This window comes from Clytia hemisphaerica, unplaced genomic scaffold, assembly GCF_902728285.1.
Source record: "Clytia hemisphaerica strain Z4C2 unplaced genomic scaffold, Clytia hemisphaerica genome assembly, whole genome shotgun sequence".
Taxonomy (NCBI): Eukaryota; Metazoa; Cnidaria; class Hydrozoa; order Leptothecata; family Clytiidae; genus Clytia; species Clytia hemisphaerica.
The window spans coordinates 630150-646130 of record NW_027104039.1 but is presented as its reverse complement, the minus strand read 5'-3'; the positions used below and the strand labels follow the sequence as shown (position 1 = coordinate 646130).

Here is a 15981-nt window from a genome sequence, read left to right as displayed (position 1 = left end):
TCCTTAAAATTTTCTAAAAAGCTTTACAACATTGTATTAAAAAACATTCCACACCACTCTGTACCACCCTTAATATCTCAGGAAAAATTCCTGTCAAGTTAGGTACTCTTAGGTGCCAAATAAATGCCCCCTGCCGCTTGTTAATTTTTCGAAAATTTTCAAACCCCCTCCGGACCTTATTAGGACCCCCCCTGTTTATTAATTTTTAAGAATATTTTCAGTTGGCAAAAAGAAGTCCCCTTATTTTGCTCCAAAAAGCCTGATTTTAGCCTATATTTACCTTATTTTTGGGTTTTCAGAAGTACAATTTCCAACCCCCCAGACTATAAGGTCCCTCCCATTTATTAGAATTTCGAATTTTCAACCCCCCCTTCCGTTTATTCGAACCCCCTCGCCCCGTTTATTTGGCACCTAAGAGTAAAGTCATTTTCAAGTCAATTTTTTTTTAATCAAAAGAAAGTTTCAATTTGTGAGAGCTACTATGTTCTGAAAACATCCTTCGTGTGCACAGAGTTGTTAAAAGCAAACTAACTTTTTTAAATGATCAATTAGGTCCATAAGATCACAAAAACGAGTGGTGAGAAAAAATTTGACCATTTTGCTGGTCCCCATGTGACGTCATCACTTTTGCTGGGGCTTGAAAATGAAAGTGAAAATCAGAAGCCCATATATGGCTCAAATGAAAGATATTTATCCAAGGATTCCAAAAAATATCACAACATATGCCTGAAAATCAATATTTCAGAAGCTATAAAGATAAATAGCTTTCAAAATGACGTCACCGATGATGTCATCGATAGTAAAAAAATCGTCAAATTCGAAAAATTTTTGTTTCGTTTGAAAGAAGACCATCTAGTGAACAAAAAATATTACTACAAAAAAATCTGAATTTCTCCTTATAAGCCCCTGTCAGCAAATTTGTAATTCATTAAATTTGCCTGCGATAGCTTCGGGCACGCCCTAGGCTGCACGCATCCCCTCTGATATGATTTGATATAGGGGTTGCGTATCGTCTAAAATATTTCTGTCTCAACCTTTTTTTCATTTTTCTTTTTTGATTATGCGTCATAGCAATACAATGACTTCTTTTTTTCTTTGTTCAATGAATGAAAATAATTATGAAAACAACAGCACAATGGCTTCATTTCTTTCTTTCTTTGATTGGATGTGATGAAATTATGTAAATTTATGCAAATTTTGGTTACCCCAAATTTGAGTTAACTCTCGGACGAGAATTTCATACACGATACGCATCCCCTATAACAAAATAAATTCTGGAAATGCGCGAAGCCTAGGCACGCCCAGGAATCTTTAAAAAGCTTGAGAGTCAAGTCAAACGTATTTAACAGAATAACTTCCTATCAAGTGAAATTCAAGGTTTTCCGTAGTAATATTTTTTGTTCCCAAGCAGGTCCTCTTTCAAATGAAACAAAAGTTTTTCGATTTCGATGATTTTTTAATTGCCGATGACGTCATCGATGACGTCATTTTTTTAGCTATTTTCCTTTATAGCTTATCAAACTTTCATTTGAGCCATATTTGAGCTTCTAATTTTCACTTTCATTTTCAAGCCCCAGCAAAAGTGATGACGTCACATGGGGGCCAGCAAAATGGTCAAAATTTTTCTCACCACTCGTTTTTATGATCTTATAGACCTAATTGATCATTTAAAAAAGTTTTTTTGCTTTTAACAAGTTTGTGCACACGAAGAACAGTGTAGCTCTCACTTTCAAATTTGATTGAAAAGCTTTCTCTTCAACTCATTTTCTTGCATATTTTCGTCAAGAGAAAGTAAAAGAACATTTTTTATGAGGCATCAAGTTAGTATCTGGTACTCAAAATCCTGCAAAATCACAAAAAATGTTCTTTTACTTTCTCTTGACTAAAAAATGCAAGAAAATGAGTTGAAGAGAAAGCTTTTCAACTTAGTATCATGTACTAAGTTGTTTTTTACTTGCCTTATCCGACCACCACCTGGCAATGGCCCCCACACACAACTTAATACCAACCCCCTGTATTACTTTTTAATTTTACTTCATTGTTTCAAAAGTTGTGTTCAATTTTAAAAATGTCAAAGAGGGTAACTTATTTCTAGCACACTGTTTTGGGTTTGGTCATAAGAAAGACCTCCCAGCCAGGTCATATCAAAGATCATAAAATTGTTCTTGATGGCATCTCTTTATGTTTATTGGAATAATCCGCCTGATATGTGTTAAAACATGATACCATCACACCATTTTCTTTTCTAGATGACACCAAAACTGAAATAACAAACCGTCAAACACATAATGGGCAACTCTAGTGGTAAAGACAGTGTGCCAATCAAACAAGATATTGATGATGGAGAGGATCTATTGGACCTGTCTGGCCCTTGCAAAGTGAAAAATATCCATATTGATGGTCTTAAGAAATCTCGCAATGAATTAGTCACTACAACTTTAGAGGACCTGTTTAAAGCAAATACCTTTGAAGATGTGATCACCAAAGCTCATTTATGTAAGCTGAAATTGGAACGATTGAGAGTTTTTTCGAATATTGATGTTTTCATTGATGTGGCGGATGAGTATAGTGACCAACATGAGTTTGATGTTTTTTATCTTGTCAAAGAATCACGAAGTTTTCAAGCCTCCGTTGGTACTACTGTTGGTAATAATGAAGGTAATATGGTGGTGACCGGAGCTGTTAGTAACCTCAAAGGAACTGGTGAATTGGTCAAAGCGAATATCTCTTACGGGACTGCACAGACCACTTCGTATGAATTCTCAATGGGTAAACCAATCGGCTATGATCCAGACAGGAGATTGTCTTTTAAAGTATTGAAATCTATTTCTGATTTGAGTCAATCTTTTTACAAAGATACGACCAAAGGTCTTGGTCTGGATTTCACTATCCCAAGCTCTATTGGTCTTCATACTCTTGGATGGGACTTCAATTGGCGTGAAAACAGCGTTTTGCCGTCAGCTCCATTCGAAGTGCGCGAGTTTTCAGGCCATTCTCTCAAATCAACACTGAAGCATTCGTTTGTCAGCGATGGACGTGACGATTGGGTGTTACCTTCACACGGACATTTGTTTAAACATTCAATCGAAGTCAGTGACTTTATCGGAAATGTACGGGCATGGAAAAGTAATGTCGAGTTGCAACTCAATAAAGAAATCTTCGACCGAGTTGTGTTGGCGGGCTCCTTCCAAGCTGGCGTTACTCAATCGCTTGACGATAAACCGCTTATGATCAATGACCGCTTTTTCATCGGTGGTCCTTCTTCTATTCGAGGATACAAATTCAAAGGAATCGGATATCAAGCCGAAGTAGATGGAATTAATTCGGCAGCACTCGGTGGTGACTTATTCTGGATGTCTGGCCTACATGTCTATACGCCACTTCCGTTTTTGAACTCAGGTAAAGACTCTTTCGGATCATTATTCCGAATGCATTATTTTTTGAATGCTGGTAATCTTACCAATATGAATCAAATGAATGCTAAAGACTTTGTGATGAACCCTAGATGGTCTTATGGACTTGGTATAATGTTTATGTTAGGTGGAATGGCTCGTCTAGAGATCAATTATTGCTTACCTAAGAATGGCAGACCTGGTGATCAGATATCTGAAGGATTCCAAGTTGGAGTTGGTTTGAATTTCCTTTAATGATTTCCCAGAAATTATCACTCGTCATTTTGACCATTTTGACCATTTTAGCGCTTTTTCTCTGATGGATTACACCCAAATCGGAGTAGGTTAGAATCTATGTTCAAGATTCTGGAAAAAGAGAATACATAATAGATTGCACCTTTACAATCGTCATCGTTTTGACCATTCTAGCTATTTTATTTTTCTCAACAACAAGTCAAACTTGTCGATATAGTGCTCAAACTTAGCGTTTGTTGTTTTTTTTGTTTAGTGTATCAAGCCCAATGTCGATGCTAACGAAGTCTTTAATGATAGAAAAGTTCATTTACTTGCATTTACTTCAACTTTGTCTCTTGAATACGTTGAAATGAAGTTAGGTCTTTTTCGTGCGAGTATATTTTGAATTTAAACTTCCCTTATAGTGATCTCAGAAATTATAAAACTCGTGCTCCGTTCTTCTGATTAGGATGGGTCTAGACTTTGAATTTTAATGCCTCTTAGATTAGAAACTATTTTTTGTTCTTTTTTATAGTTCTTGTTTTTTTCTTAGAGTGAGTACTGTATGCAAGTAATTTTTAGAATTATTTTGACAATTTATTATATTTTTTTGAAACAACTAGAAATAAATCATAGGCATTTTGTCCTTTCTCTAGAATCACTGTCTTGCTTTAAAATATTTATATCCAGCCTTTTTTCCTTCTTGCGTATTTAACGATATTTTTTCGATCAAATTTACCATAGGCTGCTTTATCGAACAAAACATTCGAAAGTATTTTTCATGTGCATTTTGTATCAAATTAGATTCCAATTCAAAAGTTTTGAGTCTTTCTAGCAACTGTGTTGAATTGGTTAAAGTAAACCCTCTCCTCTTGCAAGTTAAACCATTGCATAGTATGTTCCTTATCATTTTAGCATCTACTCAACAATATTTCCTCTTATCTCACATTCAGCACATAGTTGCATAAACAACTCAACCAAACAAAAACAAACTACACTAAACTTACGAACAATGGATGTTTAATTCTAAAAAATCTTTTATACAACAATCAAAAGATTTGTGCTAAAGAGAAAAACAATTTGCAATATTTTGTATGTTATAAAATCATCAACATGCTGCTGTTTGTTTTCCTTTTGTCTTTCAGTGTACAGAAACATTTGGTCAAAGCCAGTGAGGATGCTACCAACGATGAGATTCTTCATGATGATCGACCGATCATCGGCATCTTATCGCAAAAAATCACGGAAGAGTTCACACCGTACGTAACCCACGATTCCACTTATATTGCTGCTTCTTATGTGAAATGGATCGAAGGCGCCGGTGCACAAGTTATACCCATTCTCTCTACTTACTCTAAAAAGAAAGTTTTGAAATTGGTTCGATCAATCAACGGTGTCCTGTTCCCTGGAGGAGCTGCACCATTAAATGATTCGAATTACGCCAGAGCTGCAAGATGGATTTTCAATGAAGCCATACGTATTAATGATTTTGAAAAGCGACCTTTCCCTCTCTGGGGTACGTGTCTTGGATTTGAAGTATTGAATGTTTTAGGAAGTGGGTTAAGCCCTAATGAAATATTATCTGAATACGATTCTGAGAATTTACTTTTGGAAATTGATTTTACCAAAGAAGCGTTTGACAGTCGTTTGTTTCACACGATTGATATGGGATTGATGAGGAAAATGATGTTCAAGAAATTGTCCCTTCACATGCACCAGGCTGGCATTAACCCTGATGTCTATGAGAAGAATTCACGGATTCGAAAAATGTTTAAAGTGTTAGCATCCAATTTGGATAAAAAGGGGAAAGAATTTGTGTCTGTGATTGAAGGTATTATTCTTTTTCTACGTTATACCTTTCTTTTAACTATCAAAACAAAGAAAATCAAGTACACGTTTTATTATAAGAGCATCCAAAATTTTTGAAGCCTTAGAATGTTCTTAACATTTTAGCCATCGAAGCCTTATATTCCTATATATAGTTTGTTCTTATAAAAAAACGTGTACTTGTAAAAAAAGTTTTGAGTTGCATTAAGATTTGGTTTAAGCTATCGCAGGAAAAAAAATTGACTATTGCAAAAAATATTGTTGCTATTGTTTTCGAAAACCCGCAAAGCTTCTGATTGGTCAACCGCTGAAATTTTATTGTAATGTCACGTGACCTAGGAAAGATTTCCTACCTAACCACGGCACACTTTTCAGCCAAAGCACGACATGTAGCCCCTCTCGGGCTTTATAAATCTATAATTTTAACCTCTACAAACCGGTGTGATAGGGTTTTTTCTTCTTCATTTTTTGGGATTCCGGGACTCAGTGAAAATTATGACAGGAAAACGGTATTTCGTACCCCTCCAAACCCCCCTTTAAGGAATCTTTTTTTTACTTCATAGAGAGTCCACCTCTATTGATTTCAAGCTAAAAAACAACTGGAATTTCGGATTTTTATAAACAGGATGTTTGTATATTACCGTGGAATCCGACCTCATCACAAACAAACCATTCCCTTCAGATATAGAAAATTGACCCCCTCAACTTTAAATGTTATGGTTTTTTGTTTGGAGAAGCTTATAATATATTTAAAATTTGATCTCTTTTCAGGTAGAAAGTATCCTTTTTACGGCACTCAATTCCACCCCGAAAAGAACATATATGAATGGACGAGAAACGAGAAAATCAACCATTCCCCAGATGCTATACTAGCTGCTCAATATTTCGCTAATTTCTTTGTCAATGAAGCTCGTAAAAGTTACATCGAAAATATGCCAGTGCGACGGTTGAAACACCTTGAAGATCATTTGATGTTTCGATATTCTCCAGTATATTCAGGAGGTTCAAGTCTTTTCGAGCAAGTTTACACATTTAAAAATCAAACCATCAATAACAGAATCAAAGCTAAAGGGAATGCTTTATAATTTTTTATGCATCTCAGACTATTTATGATAAACATTCATAAGATTTATGGTACTGTATTTTAACTTTTATGGTACTGTAGTTTAACTTTTCAACGGACATTTTTTGTTTATATTAGGTGATCCTGGTTATTTTTTTTCTGTAAGCATACTTTTTTTATAAGAATGGTGTTTTTCTATTTCATCATTGATATTCTCAACTTTTTGGTCATCCTGAAATATTCTTAGGGTATTCTTAGGTTAGGACTCATAACCAACCAAGATACCTCACGCGAAACTTTGGCATTTTTGTGAAACTTTCTAGCTATGATGGGAAAAAATTGGCAATTTGCAGGTATAATGCTCTAAAAATTCTTAGTTCCAGTTGTCAAATCCCATGATGATGGTATTTTCAGCATATTCTTAATTTTTTTTGCCAATTTCATCATGGAATTTCTTTATTCGTTAGATAACCTTAAATGTATTAATTTTAACGTGTACTTGTGGAGGAGAATTCTAGACACTTGTAAATCAAAAAATTATTTGTTATCTTATTAGGACTCAAATAGTATTATTTTACTGAACTTTGACATTGTGGTAAACATTGTTTTATAATTTGTATTGTTAATGTGATGTAACTCACTACATGAACACGATATAAACACCACGTGAAAAGAAAACGGAACATGGTATGGACATGCAATTTTGTAATTCCTTTTCTCAGACGCGATGATGCAATGCTTAATTATTTGCTTGCCTGTTTCTGTCAAGCAAGACTTATTTGTCATTTTGGTTACTGTACTTGAAATGTTGTTTTGTGGTGTTATTTTCAATCTTTTCTTTTATATGAGAGTAGTGAACCATCAATTAATAGCCCTTTTAATAAATCGTTTTGAGTCACAGATCTGTAATAGGCAACTTTAAGGTTTCTCCAGCAAAAAAAGTGAAGCAAAAGTTTGACTTATTAAATTGTGTGCCGATGGATAGGATCAAGCATTTTAATTGTTTTTGGAGCGCGAGATCACAAAAAGTAGGCGGCAAACGCTATTTCGCATTCTAAAACCTGTGAAATTGCTTGTTGTCACGTGATTTCTTTGGTAGGAAATCCTACCAAAACTTGCTTCACTTTTCGATAAAGCCCTTCGGGCTTTACAGATCTGTGTTTTGAGTGCAAGGACTCGTTTTGAAACCATTAGGGAGCGGTCATTAAGTATGGCACATGGTAGGGTGGAAGATATTTGGGTAGGGTATGGAAAAAAGATTGTAAGTTTGGAAAGGGTATGAAATCTTTTGACAGCCAATATCTCGTCGAAATACGACGAGTTGGAAAGACGTTTTCAGATCGTTTAAAAAACCTTGTTGTTTTTGTTTTACATTTCCCACAGAATATATTTATACTCTTTCATGGAATTGCACTAATTTTTAATAAAGGGAAATTTTGAAAATATTAACTCACTTTTCATGGAACGAGACAGATGATGTGGAATTTTTTGGTTACAACAATTTTGCTCTTGTAGACACCACTTTTGCGTCGGTATTTCATGTACTCATAAACCTCGTTGGTAGGGTATAAAAGTTTTACCTCTCTTTTTGTCAGGGTAAGAAAATTTTGTGCGAATTTTTATCAGGGTATATACTCTCGGGTACCTAATAGCTGGGGGGTTTGGAATAAGCGGGGGGGGGGGTTGGAAAAAATCTCAAAACTTAATAAGCGGGGGGGGGGGGGTGGGGATGGAATAAAAATGTCCTGGGTGGAAAATTTTTGAAAAGGAGGCTAATACAGCAGAATTAGGACAAAAGAGGGAACTTTCAAAAACATTTTCCCAAAAATCAACAAGCGAGGGGGTTGGAATAAGAATGTCCTGGGTGGAAAATTGATTAGCGGGGGGGGGGGGGGGGGTAGACTGGAGTCGTTTATAATGCATGTAATACTAATAATAAACACAAATAATGATACGGGATTTAGTTTGTATAAACGACTGGAAGAATCCGGTGCTCCAGCCTTATAGATACCGGGCCTAGCTACGCAGAAACTTGCGTAGCGAGAAAACAATTTATTAAGCAACAACAAACTCTCAAAATAAAATCAACTCAAATGAAACATTTTTAACACACAAATCCACACACATTTTCTTTTCAAGAATTTTTTTTGGGCAGGAAAAAATTAGGTACCCGAGAGTAATTGAAAGTCCCCCTAAAAAAATATCTTCCACCCAGGTATGTGCTATACTTAATGACCGCTCCCTATACCAAGTAAGTATTACTTTTCAACTAGAGTCAAATTCTTTCTTATGAGCTCCTCTAGGAATCAATTTAGCAATTTTTTGAAAATTACTATTATATCATTGCTCTCCGATGGGCGAAGCCTGCTCTTTTATAGAGCTTTAGCGTGGGCGGTCACCAATCCGCCATCGGAATATCAGATAACCTTTCCTCTTTGTTTCATCTGGGTTTTACGATTTAAAAGGGGGGTCATTAGCTTCCTAAGCCTGAGGTCGTAAGGCCTTTGCCGTTTTAAAATCTTGAGAAATTCTCCAATTTTTCAAGCTATATGGCCGGCGGATATCACTGGAAAACTAGCTCCTTTGCTTATGCATATTAAATTCATATAGGGGCCACATAGCACATAGTACGGACGCACTAAGGTGGGGGGGGTCTTTTCAAAGTCAAAAGCGTATGCTTGCGTACAGGGGAGGGGAGGGGTCAAAGGAAAATGTATGTACGCAGAGAAAATTTTTTTCATAGCCCATATTTAATTGAGTGTAATTGACTAAGAAATAATGACGTTGATTGTTGAAAAGTTCTAAGCAATAAAGAGTGCACTGGGTGGTGGTGTCTAATACCCAATCATGGTAACAATAGCCCTATTCTCCCCCGGGGGGGGGGCACTCCAGGTAAGTGACCTACCGGACGTGCGTGCGTGCGGCCCTTAAGGGTAGGTTTTGTGGACTTTGGAAAGTGCACTGTAAGGGTTGTTGATTTATTATTTGTTGAAATACCAAATTTTGAGGTACCTTAAGGGAAGAAATTTTCGCGAAAAGAAATTTTTGCAGAAGAAATTTTCGCGGAATTTAATTTCGCAAATTTGGGCGTAATTCGTGAAATTAAATTCCGCGAAACACACCAAAATGGCTAAATCGTGAAATTAAAATCCGCGAAATTCGATTTTTTGGAGACGGCGATGAAGTTTAATCATGACTTATCATAGAAACATTCATATTTGATGTTATTATTTTGTTCTTAAAGTTTGTTAATGTGACTGAAATATGTCTTGAAATCGATGAAAAATATGAAAAACATTTTCTCTGTAAAAAATTTTTTTTTGAAATTTCTCATCAATCGCGAAATTAAATTCCTTGAAACTTTTGAAATCGGCTCATTCGCGAAATTAAATTCCTCGAAATTTGCCATTTTGAAACTCTGATTCGCGAAATTAAATTCCGCGAAAATTTCTTCCCTTAAGGTAAATTTGAAAAATTTGAACAAATTTTGTACTGAAAGTGAAAAGGACAAAAAATTTCGAAAAATTGCATTAAAAGGGTCGATTTTCAGCAAAATCTTTCCTGCGCTGTAAGGGTCCGATTTTAGAGACCTAATTTTTGGCCGAACGTACGGTCATTTTAAAAATCGAGTGCCCCCCCCCCATTCTCCCCACGGTATTATGAGGGGGGGTTCGGCTCATAATGCCTGTCCGGACTAGTCGTCGTGGGTCGGGTCGCCGACTTTCGAAGGTTGTCGTGGGTCGGGGCGGCGCCCTTCGAAAGTCGTCGTGGGTCGGAGCGGCGCCCTTCGAGAGTCGTCGTCCGACCAGGAAGTCGTTGGGAGGGACATCGTGGGAGCCTCTCTTTCATTTTATTCGTCCTCAATTTAATCTAACTAATTAATCTGGTCTTCAAAATATTATTACTATTTAAAATATTGGTCCGAATTGGCCCGCCGTCCTTCGAGAGTCGTCGTTGGCCCGCCGTCTTTCGAGAGTGGTCGTCGGTCCGCCATCCTTCGAGAGTGGTCGTCGGTCCGCCGTCCTTCGAGAGTGGTCGTTGGTCCGCCGTCCCTCGAGAGTCGTCGTTGGTCCGCCATCCTTCGAGAGTCGTTGTCGGTCCGCCGTCCTTCGAGAGTCGTCGTTGATCCGCCATCCTTCGAGAGTCGTACTGCGTTATACTTTGTACTTTACTTTATTCCCCAATAAGCTCTTTACGATGTCTTGTGAATTTTAACCGAACAAAACCAAACAAAGAAACTTTTGTGACCGACAAAATATCGTGTAATCGGACCAATATTTTAAATAGTAATAATATTTTGAAGACCAGATTAATTAGTTAGATTAAATTGAGGACGAATAAAATGAAAGAGAGGCTCCCACGATGTCCCTCCCAACGACTTCCTGGTCGGACGACGACTCTCGAAGGGCGCCGCTCCGACCCACGACGACTTTCGAAGGGCGCCGCCCCGACCCACGACAACCTTCGAAAGTCGGCGACCCGACCCACGACGACTAGTCCGGACCGGCATTATGAGCCGAACCCCCCCTCATACGGTTTTGTGGTGGGGTCCGCCGTCTTTTCAGCTAGACGAAGTGACGTCACCCGATCAAGGTACGGAAAATGTCAATCGGCCAGTCGGGCTCATCTTTATATAGCTGGACCCGACTGTGAACTAATTCCACGAAAAAATGGCGGACTATCTTGCTGTCTCTGGCTGTCTTGCTGTAGAATTGATGTGTCTTCTGCTGTCTTCTGTGTGGTAAAAAAGCTGTCTTTAGACTGTTAGAAGCGGTCTTAAAGTATCTACTAGAGGGGGTGAAAGGGAGCAGTCATTAAGTATCTTCTATAGTAGAGCCTATTAACATAGACCTTTTCGCCTTTGCGTCCGCCATATTGAATTGTATGCAAAAATACAGGAACGAAAATGCCGTGGTTGGATTTAGTTGGAATGTATGCAAAACATATGCAAGTTTACACAAAGATTAAAAAGACAACAAAGCATCTTATAAATAAATATTATAATCATTAGAACAATAAAAGATGGAATTTCTTAATCCAAAAGGAAATATTTACAGAACAACAATAAGCCTTTTAGGAATTTGTTCTTAAAGACATTGCATATTCTGTTTTCATGCCATTAAGAAATTCCACGAAGACGGAGTACACACATCAAACTTTCAAAACACGCAAACTGAAAGCAGTAATTATGACGTCACACTTTATCAATGTTTTGATTTGATCATTTTTGGCGGCTCTATTCCCAGGAGAATAATTTGCCGTCAGCCGAATAAGGATTGTTTTTTACCTTCGCGGGTGATTTTTCAGTTTGAGATTCTGTCTAATGTTATGGTCTTTTGAAGTGCTTGTTCTAAGAGATGAGTGAATATAATTGTTTTTAGTTTTCAAGAGAAGCAAATTTAATCTTTCTTCTACAAGATTACACTTTAATATAATGCCAATTATGAATGTAAGTTTTTATTTAATACTTTCTTTTTGCATGTGTTTTGCATACTTTCTAAGGGAATTTCACCACGGCAATTCGGCAACCATAATTTTTGCATACAATTCAATATGGCGGACGCAAAGGCGAAAAGGTCTATTGTTTTACTTATACTTGCAACTTGGAAACTGGCCAGACGATCTCAATCGAACCAGTCTAACCAAATCGAACGCAATCGACCGATTGAAATTCGATTGTCGAATCCTAATTGACAGTCGAGCACACTGTCATATTTTAAACGACAAAAAAATGAGTAATCACATCATTTAGCGCCACGCTAAACAAAAGAAAAAAAAGAAAGATCAAAGGCTTAAAACAAAAAGTACTTAAAACGTCCAATAACACGTCGTGGTGAAAACAAAAATACGATATTCATTTAGCGGCTCTTATAAGGAACACATTGATATATATATTTCTGCTACCCCACAACTTGCAGTCGAAAAATTGAGCAAAATATTGAAAATATTTCTGCGGTGAAGTTTTTCAAATTTCCTTATTGAAATCTCATGTTTGGCACTCCTACACGGTAGAAAAAGTGAAGAGATGAGAAATATGACGTAAACACGATGCAAAGTAGCAATTATATTATAAGTGATTACGAAAAGTTATTCTTTCAGCAATGGTAAGTTTTTTATTACGTCTAATAGGATGACGTCTTTGCAGATTCCTGTGAGAGTTACTTTAGTTATCCTTAAGTTCAAGGATATTATCTAAGGCCCTCTTTATATCACGATCAATAGGGGATAAAAGCAGTGGCGTGGTGGAAAAATTTCTCTGGGGTGGCCAAGGCAAATATGGCGCCCTTTTTAAAGATTTTTTGTTTTTGGCGCCCCTCTCTATACGCTCATTATGAACACAAAAAAGGGAGTGTGCGAGCGAAGCGAGCCAGAAAATTTTGAGTTTTTGAGGTGATGAGGGGCGCCGTTTTTGTTTTTTCATTTGTCAATCTTCGATATGGGCGCCTGAAAAATTCTTCTTGGCGTCCCTTATTTTTGGGCGCCCCTTCTCAAAAGAGCTCCACTGGGGGGCCTGGCCCCCCTGGCCCCCCTGTCACCACGCCACTGGATAAAAGCTTGCTTTTTTATGCTTTCTCACAAGCATCAGAAGCATTAATGTATATTAAGGCAACGTAAAAAGCTCGGTAAAATAGTGGGAAGAAATATTATTTTATCAGGTACGTATTATCCCTGCATCACGGAGTGGTATTTTAGCTCTCCCGCCTCCCGCACCCACCTGTGTCACAACAAAGGAAATATACCATATTACATCCCTGTCTCATGCGAGTGTGCGAATGATGTTTTGCTTTCCTATCTCCCTGTCTCACAACGAAGGAAATACACATTATGTCCTTGTCGGAATACACATTACATCTCTGTCTTGTGCGAGTGGGATTTTTTACTTTCTCGTCACATTTGTCTTAATGACGCGACTTAGAAGAATACCGCTATTATTACCCTAAGTCGATTAATTTTCGCATGTACTTTTTTTTAGAGAATTGAGAATTTTAAAAAATTCGCTGTGAAGCAGCCTCTTTTTCACTAGATTTCACCAAAGGATTTTATACTATTTTAATATGTATCTTTTCTTCTAGTAAAATAATTTTGTCATACACCCCTATTTAAGGTCGTTGACTTCTATCTAAAGATAAGCTCAATAATCTAATGAAGCCCTGAATATACCGCAAAATTAGTTTCATGACAATTTTTTTTTATTCATTCGTTGCCTTTTATAGGGACCACTGGGTGAACCGATAATCGAGATCGTTCTCGGGTAGACATGACTCTTAATTGTCAACTTGACTAAAACACGACAGAAAAATCGTTTGTTCACCATCGAAGCGCGAAGAACTATGCACCCGATTGTATCCACGGAGATTATATATACAAATTCTTTTATTACACTCCTATATCAGTGACCCGGTCAGCTCCACTCAATGATGAATTACCCGGTGAAAGAAATTGCATAGAACCCAAATCAAAGATCTTATTTATGGTCTTACCGTCTTACCCCGGTCAATCTCAGTTTTTTCAAGAATTCTTGAATATTAGTTGAAAGTCAATTTTTCCCTACCAGAGGAAGTTAAAGGTTATCACTTAGTGAGCTTTGTAGATCCTATATTAAGACCCGGTGGGTTTTAAAACTTCACTGGGTCACTGAGAAAGGGGTGTTCTATTATATATGAAATATAGAAAATGTACGTCTATGCGTGTTAGTAAATGTCCCGGGAAATTGGGGGTTTATGAATTCGGGAGAGAAAAACTCCATATTGAGTAATTAAGTCATTCTGAGGGGCTCAGATAGCCGATAGAACTTTCCAAAGGAGATAAACTTGAAAAATTTGGGGGGAAGATGAAAATTTCGAAGAGTTAACAAAAGTACACGCCGTCGCAATTTTTCCCCGACCATTTAAAACCCCAATTTTTCTTCCCCGTTAAGATATTTTGCACTAGAAATTTCCCGCTGTAGGTCCGCACCGGGTTCTGTGATACGAGAGTGTTGTGCAGATTATTATGTTCTTCAATTGCTCGCTTATTCTTCTGACATGTGATCTTCACAGCTTTGGTAAAAAAAACAAACGCAAAGCAAATGCTTGATGAGTTTTTTTGTTCTTATAAAAAGTCTTCGTTTCTTGCTTCATCTTGATTCCAAAGAAGACAGGCCCTAAAAATGAAATCGGAAAAATGATCAAATTATATCTAATCTCACTAATTATGCCAATTAACTAAGTGTTAATAACATTTTCAAGTTTCAATTTATACCGTTGCAAAATCAATTTGCTTGCGTGTTCTCGAGTTTTTGGATATCGTCGGATTTGAAGATTTCTACAGCCAATTCGATTGACTTCAAAATATGCCAATTTTGCCCTGTTTGCCAATTATTTTGCATTCGATTGACAGAAATTTGGCAAAGTTGGCAAAATTTGAGTGCCATAAATGCCAAATAAAAAAGATGTGGTGAATCTGGCATTCTTGGCATTTTTGGAACTTACCTCCATACGTCTCCATACAAAACACTGTTCCCCCAAGACCTGTGTTCTTTTCGCTCCAATTTTGCCACTTTTGCCAAAGATTTTGAAAAATAGAAGACCTTCCAATGCTAAAGCAAAACAATGCGATCGGCAATTTTGATTGGTTAAAAAACCGTTCGCTTTACAAACGCCGACAGAAAACTGCTGACTAAGCATCACAAAACGGAAATCATAATGGTGGCGTAGCGATGTACAAATTTGCCATGAAGCTGTGATCTTTTGACATTGAAATTGTGAATTTGGCAAAGTTGGTAAGTATGGCAAATTTGGAAGTCAATCGAAAGGGCTGCTAGTGTTTTAATTGCTTTGATAGATTCAAAACACAAGTTACTCTGCGGTGGAACATTATGGTGTTCTCATTCGATAGGTCTTTTTGCTTTTCTTTTTTGTATAGAGATGACTTGAAAAGATCGCTCAGTACTCGACTGATTGAACGCAATCGAATATCAATTGAATCTGAAAATTGCGGTAATATTCGATTGAGATTCGATTGCGTTCGACATACAATCAAATTTCAATCGGTCGATTGCGTTCGATTTGGTTCGACTGGTTCGATCGTCGCTTCCGTTCAATTGAGATCGTTGTTAACTAAGTTAATGTTTGAATCTGTAAAAAATAATTTAAAATCAAAACAAAACAAAAATTTTATAATTTATGCAATTTCAGTAAAGATTTTTCAATTTAATTTAATTTATTCATGACATCATAATTTATTTTCACTAGCTAATTATTTATACTAATTTATTCATGACATCATAATTTATTTGACCTTTGACCTTGACCTCACTTCTTAGGCTACCATTATGATGAGTCATCATGTTGGAATTGGCATGCCAACGTGGCCAGACGGTGTCAATCAAACAACTTCGAACAAAAATCGCAATCGAACCAATCGAACGTAATCGAACGCGATCGAATAATTGCGATTCGATTGTTGAACGTAATCGAATCTCAA

The 15981-nt window shown here is 37.0% G+C and overlaps 2 protein-coding genes across 2 annotated transcripts; both read left to right on the top strand.

Moving 5' to 3' along the window:
- The first annotated feature begins 2228 nt into the window (after window positions 1–2228).
- On the top strand, window positions 2229–4284 carry LOC136811799 (sorting and assembly machinery component 50 homolog). Its single transcript, XM_067068426.1, has one exon. The coding sequence runs from the start codon at window positions 2289–2291 to the stop codon at window positions 3645–3647; it is 1359 nt and encodes a 452-aa protein (XP_066924527.1). The 5' UTR covers window positions 2229–2288; the 3' UTR covers window positions 3648–4284.
- A 310-nt stretch (window positions 4285–4594) lies between these two features.
- Window positions 4595–7165, top strand: LOC136811796 (gamma-glutamyl hydrolase A-like). Its single transcript, XM_067068424.1, has 2 exons — window positions 4595–5457; window positions 6225–7165. Exons 1-2 carry the CDS (start codon window positions 4740–4742, stop codon window positions 6536–6538), a joined length of 1032 nt encoding a protein of 343 aa, XP_066924525.1. The 5' UTR covers window positions 4595–4739; the 3' UTR covers window positions 6539–7165.
- Window positions 7166–15981: the final 8816 nt, after the last annotated feature.

Bases quoted from the DNA above. Each gene is read 5' to 3' on its own strand.
- LOC136811799 (XM_067068426.1), top strand. From the start codon at position 2,289: ATGGGCAACTCTAGTGGTAAAGACAGTGTGCCAATCAAACAAGATATT.
- LOC136811796 (XM_067068424.1), top strand. From the start codon at position 4,740: ATGCTGCTGTTTGTTTTCCTTTTGTCTTTCAGTGTACAGAAACATTTG. The intron at 5,458-6,224 runs GTATTATTCTTT...ATCTCTTTTCAG, and splicing joins ATTTGTGTCTGTGATTGAAG to GTAGAAAGTATCCTTTTTAC.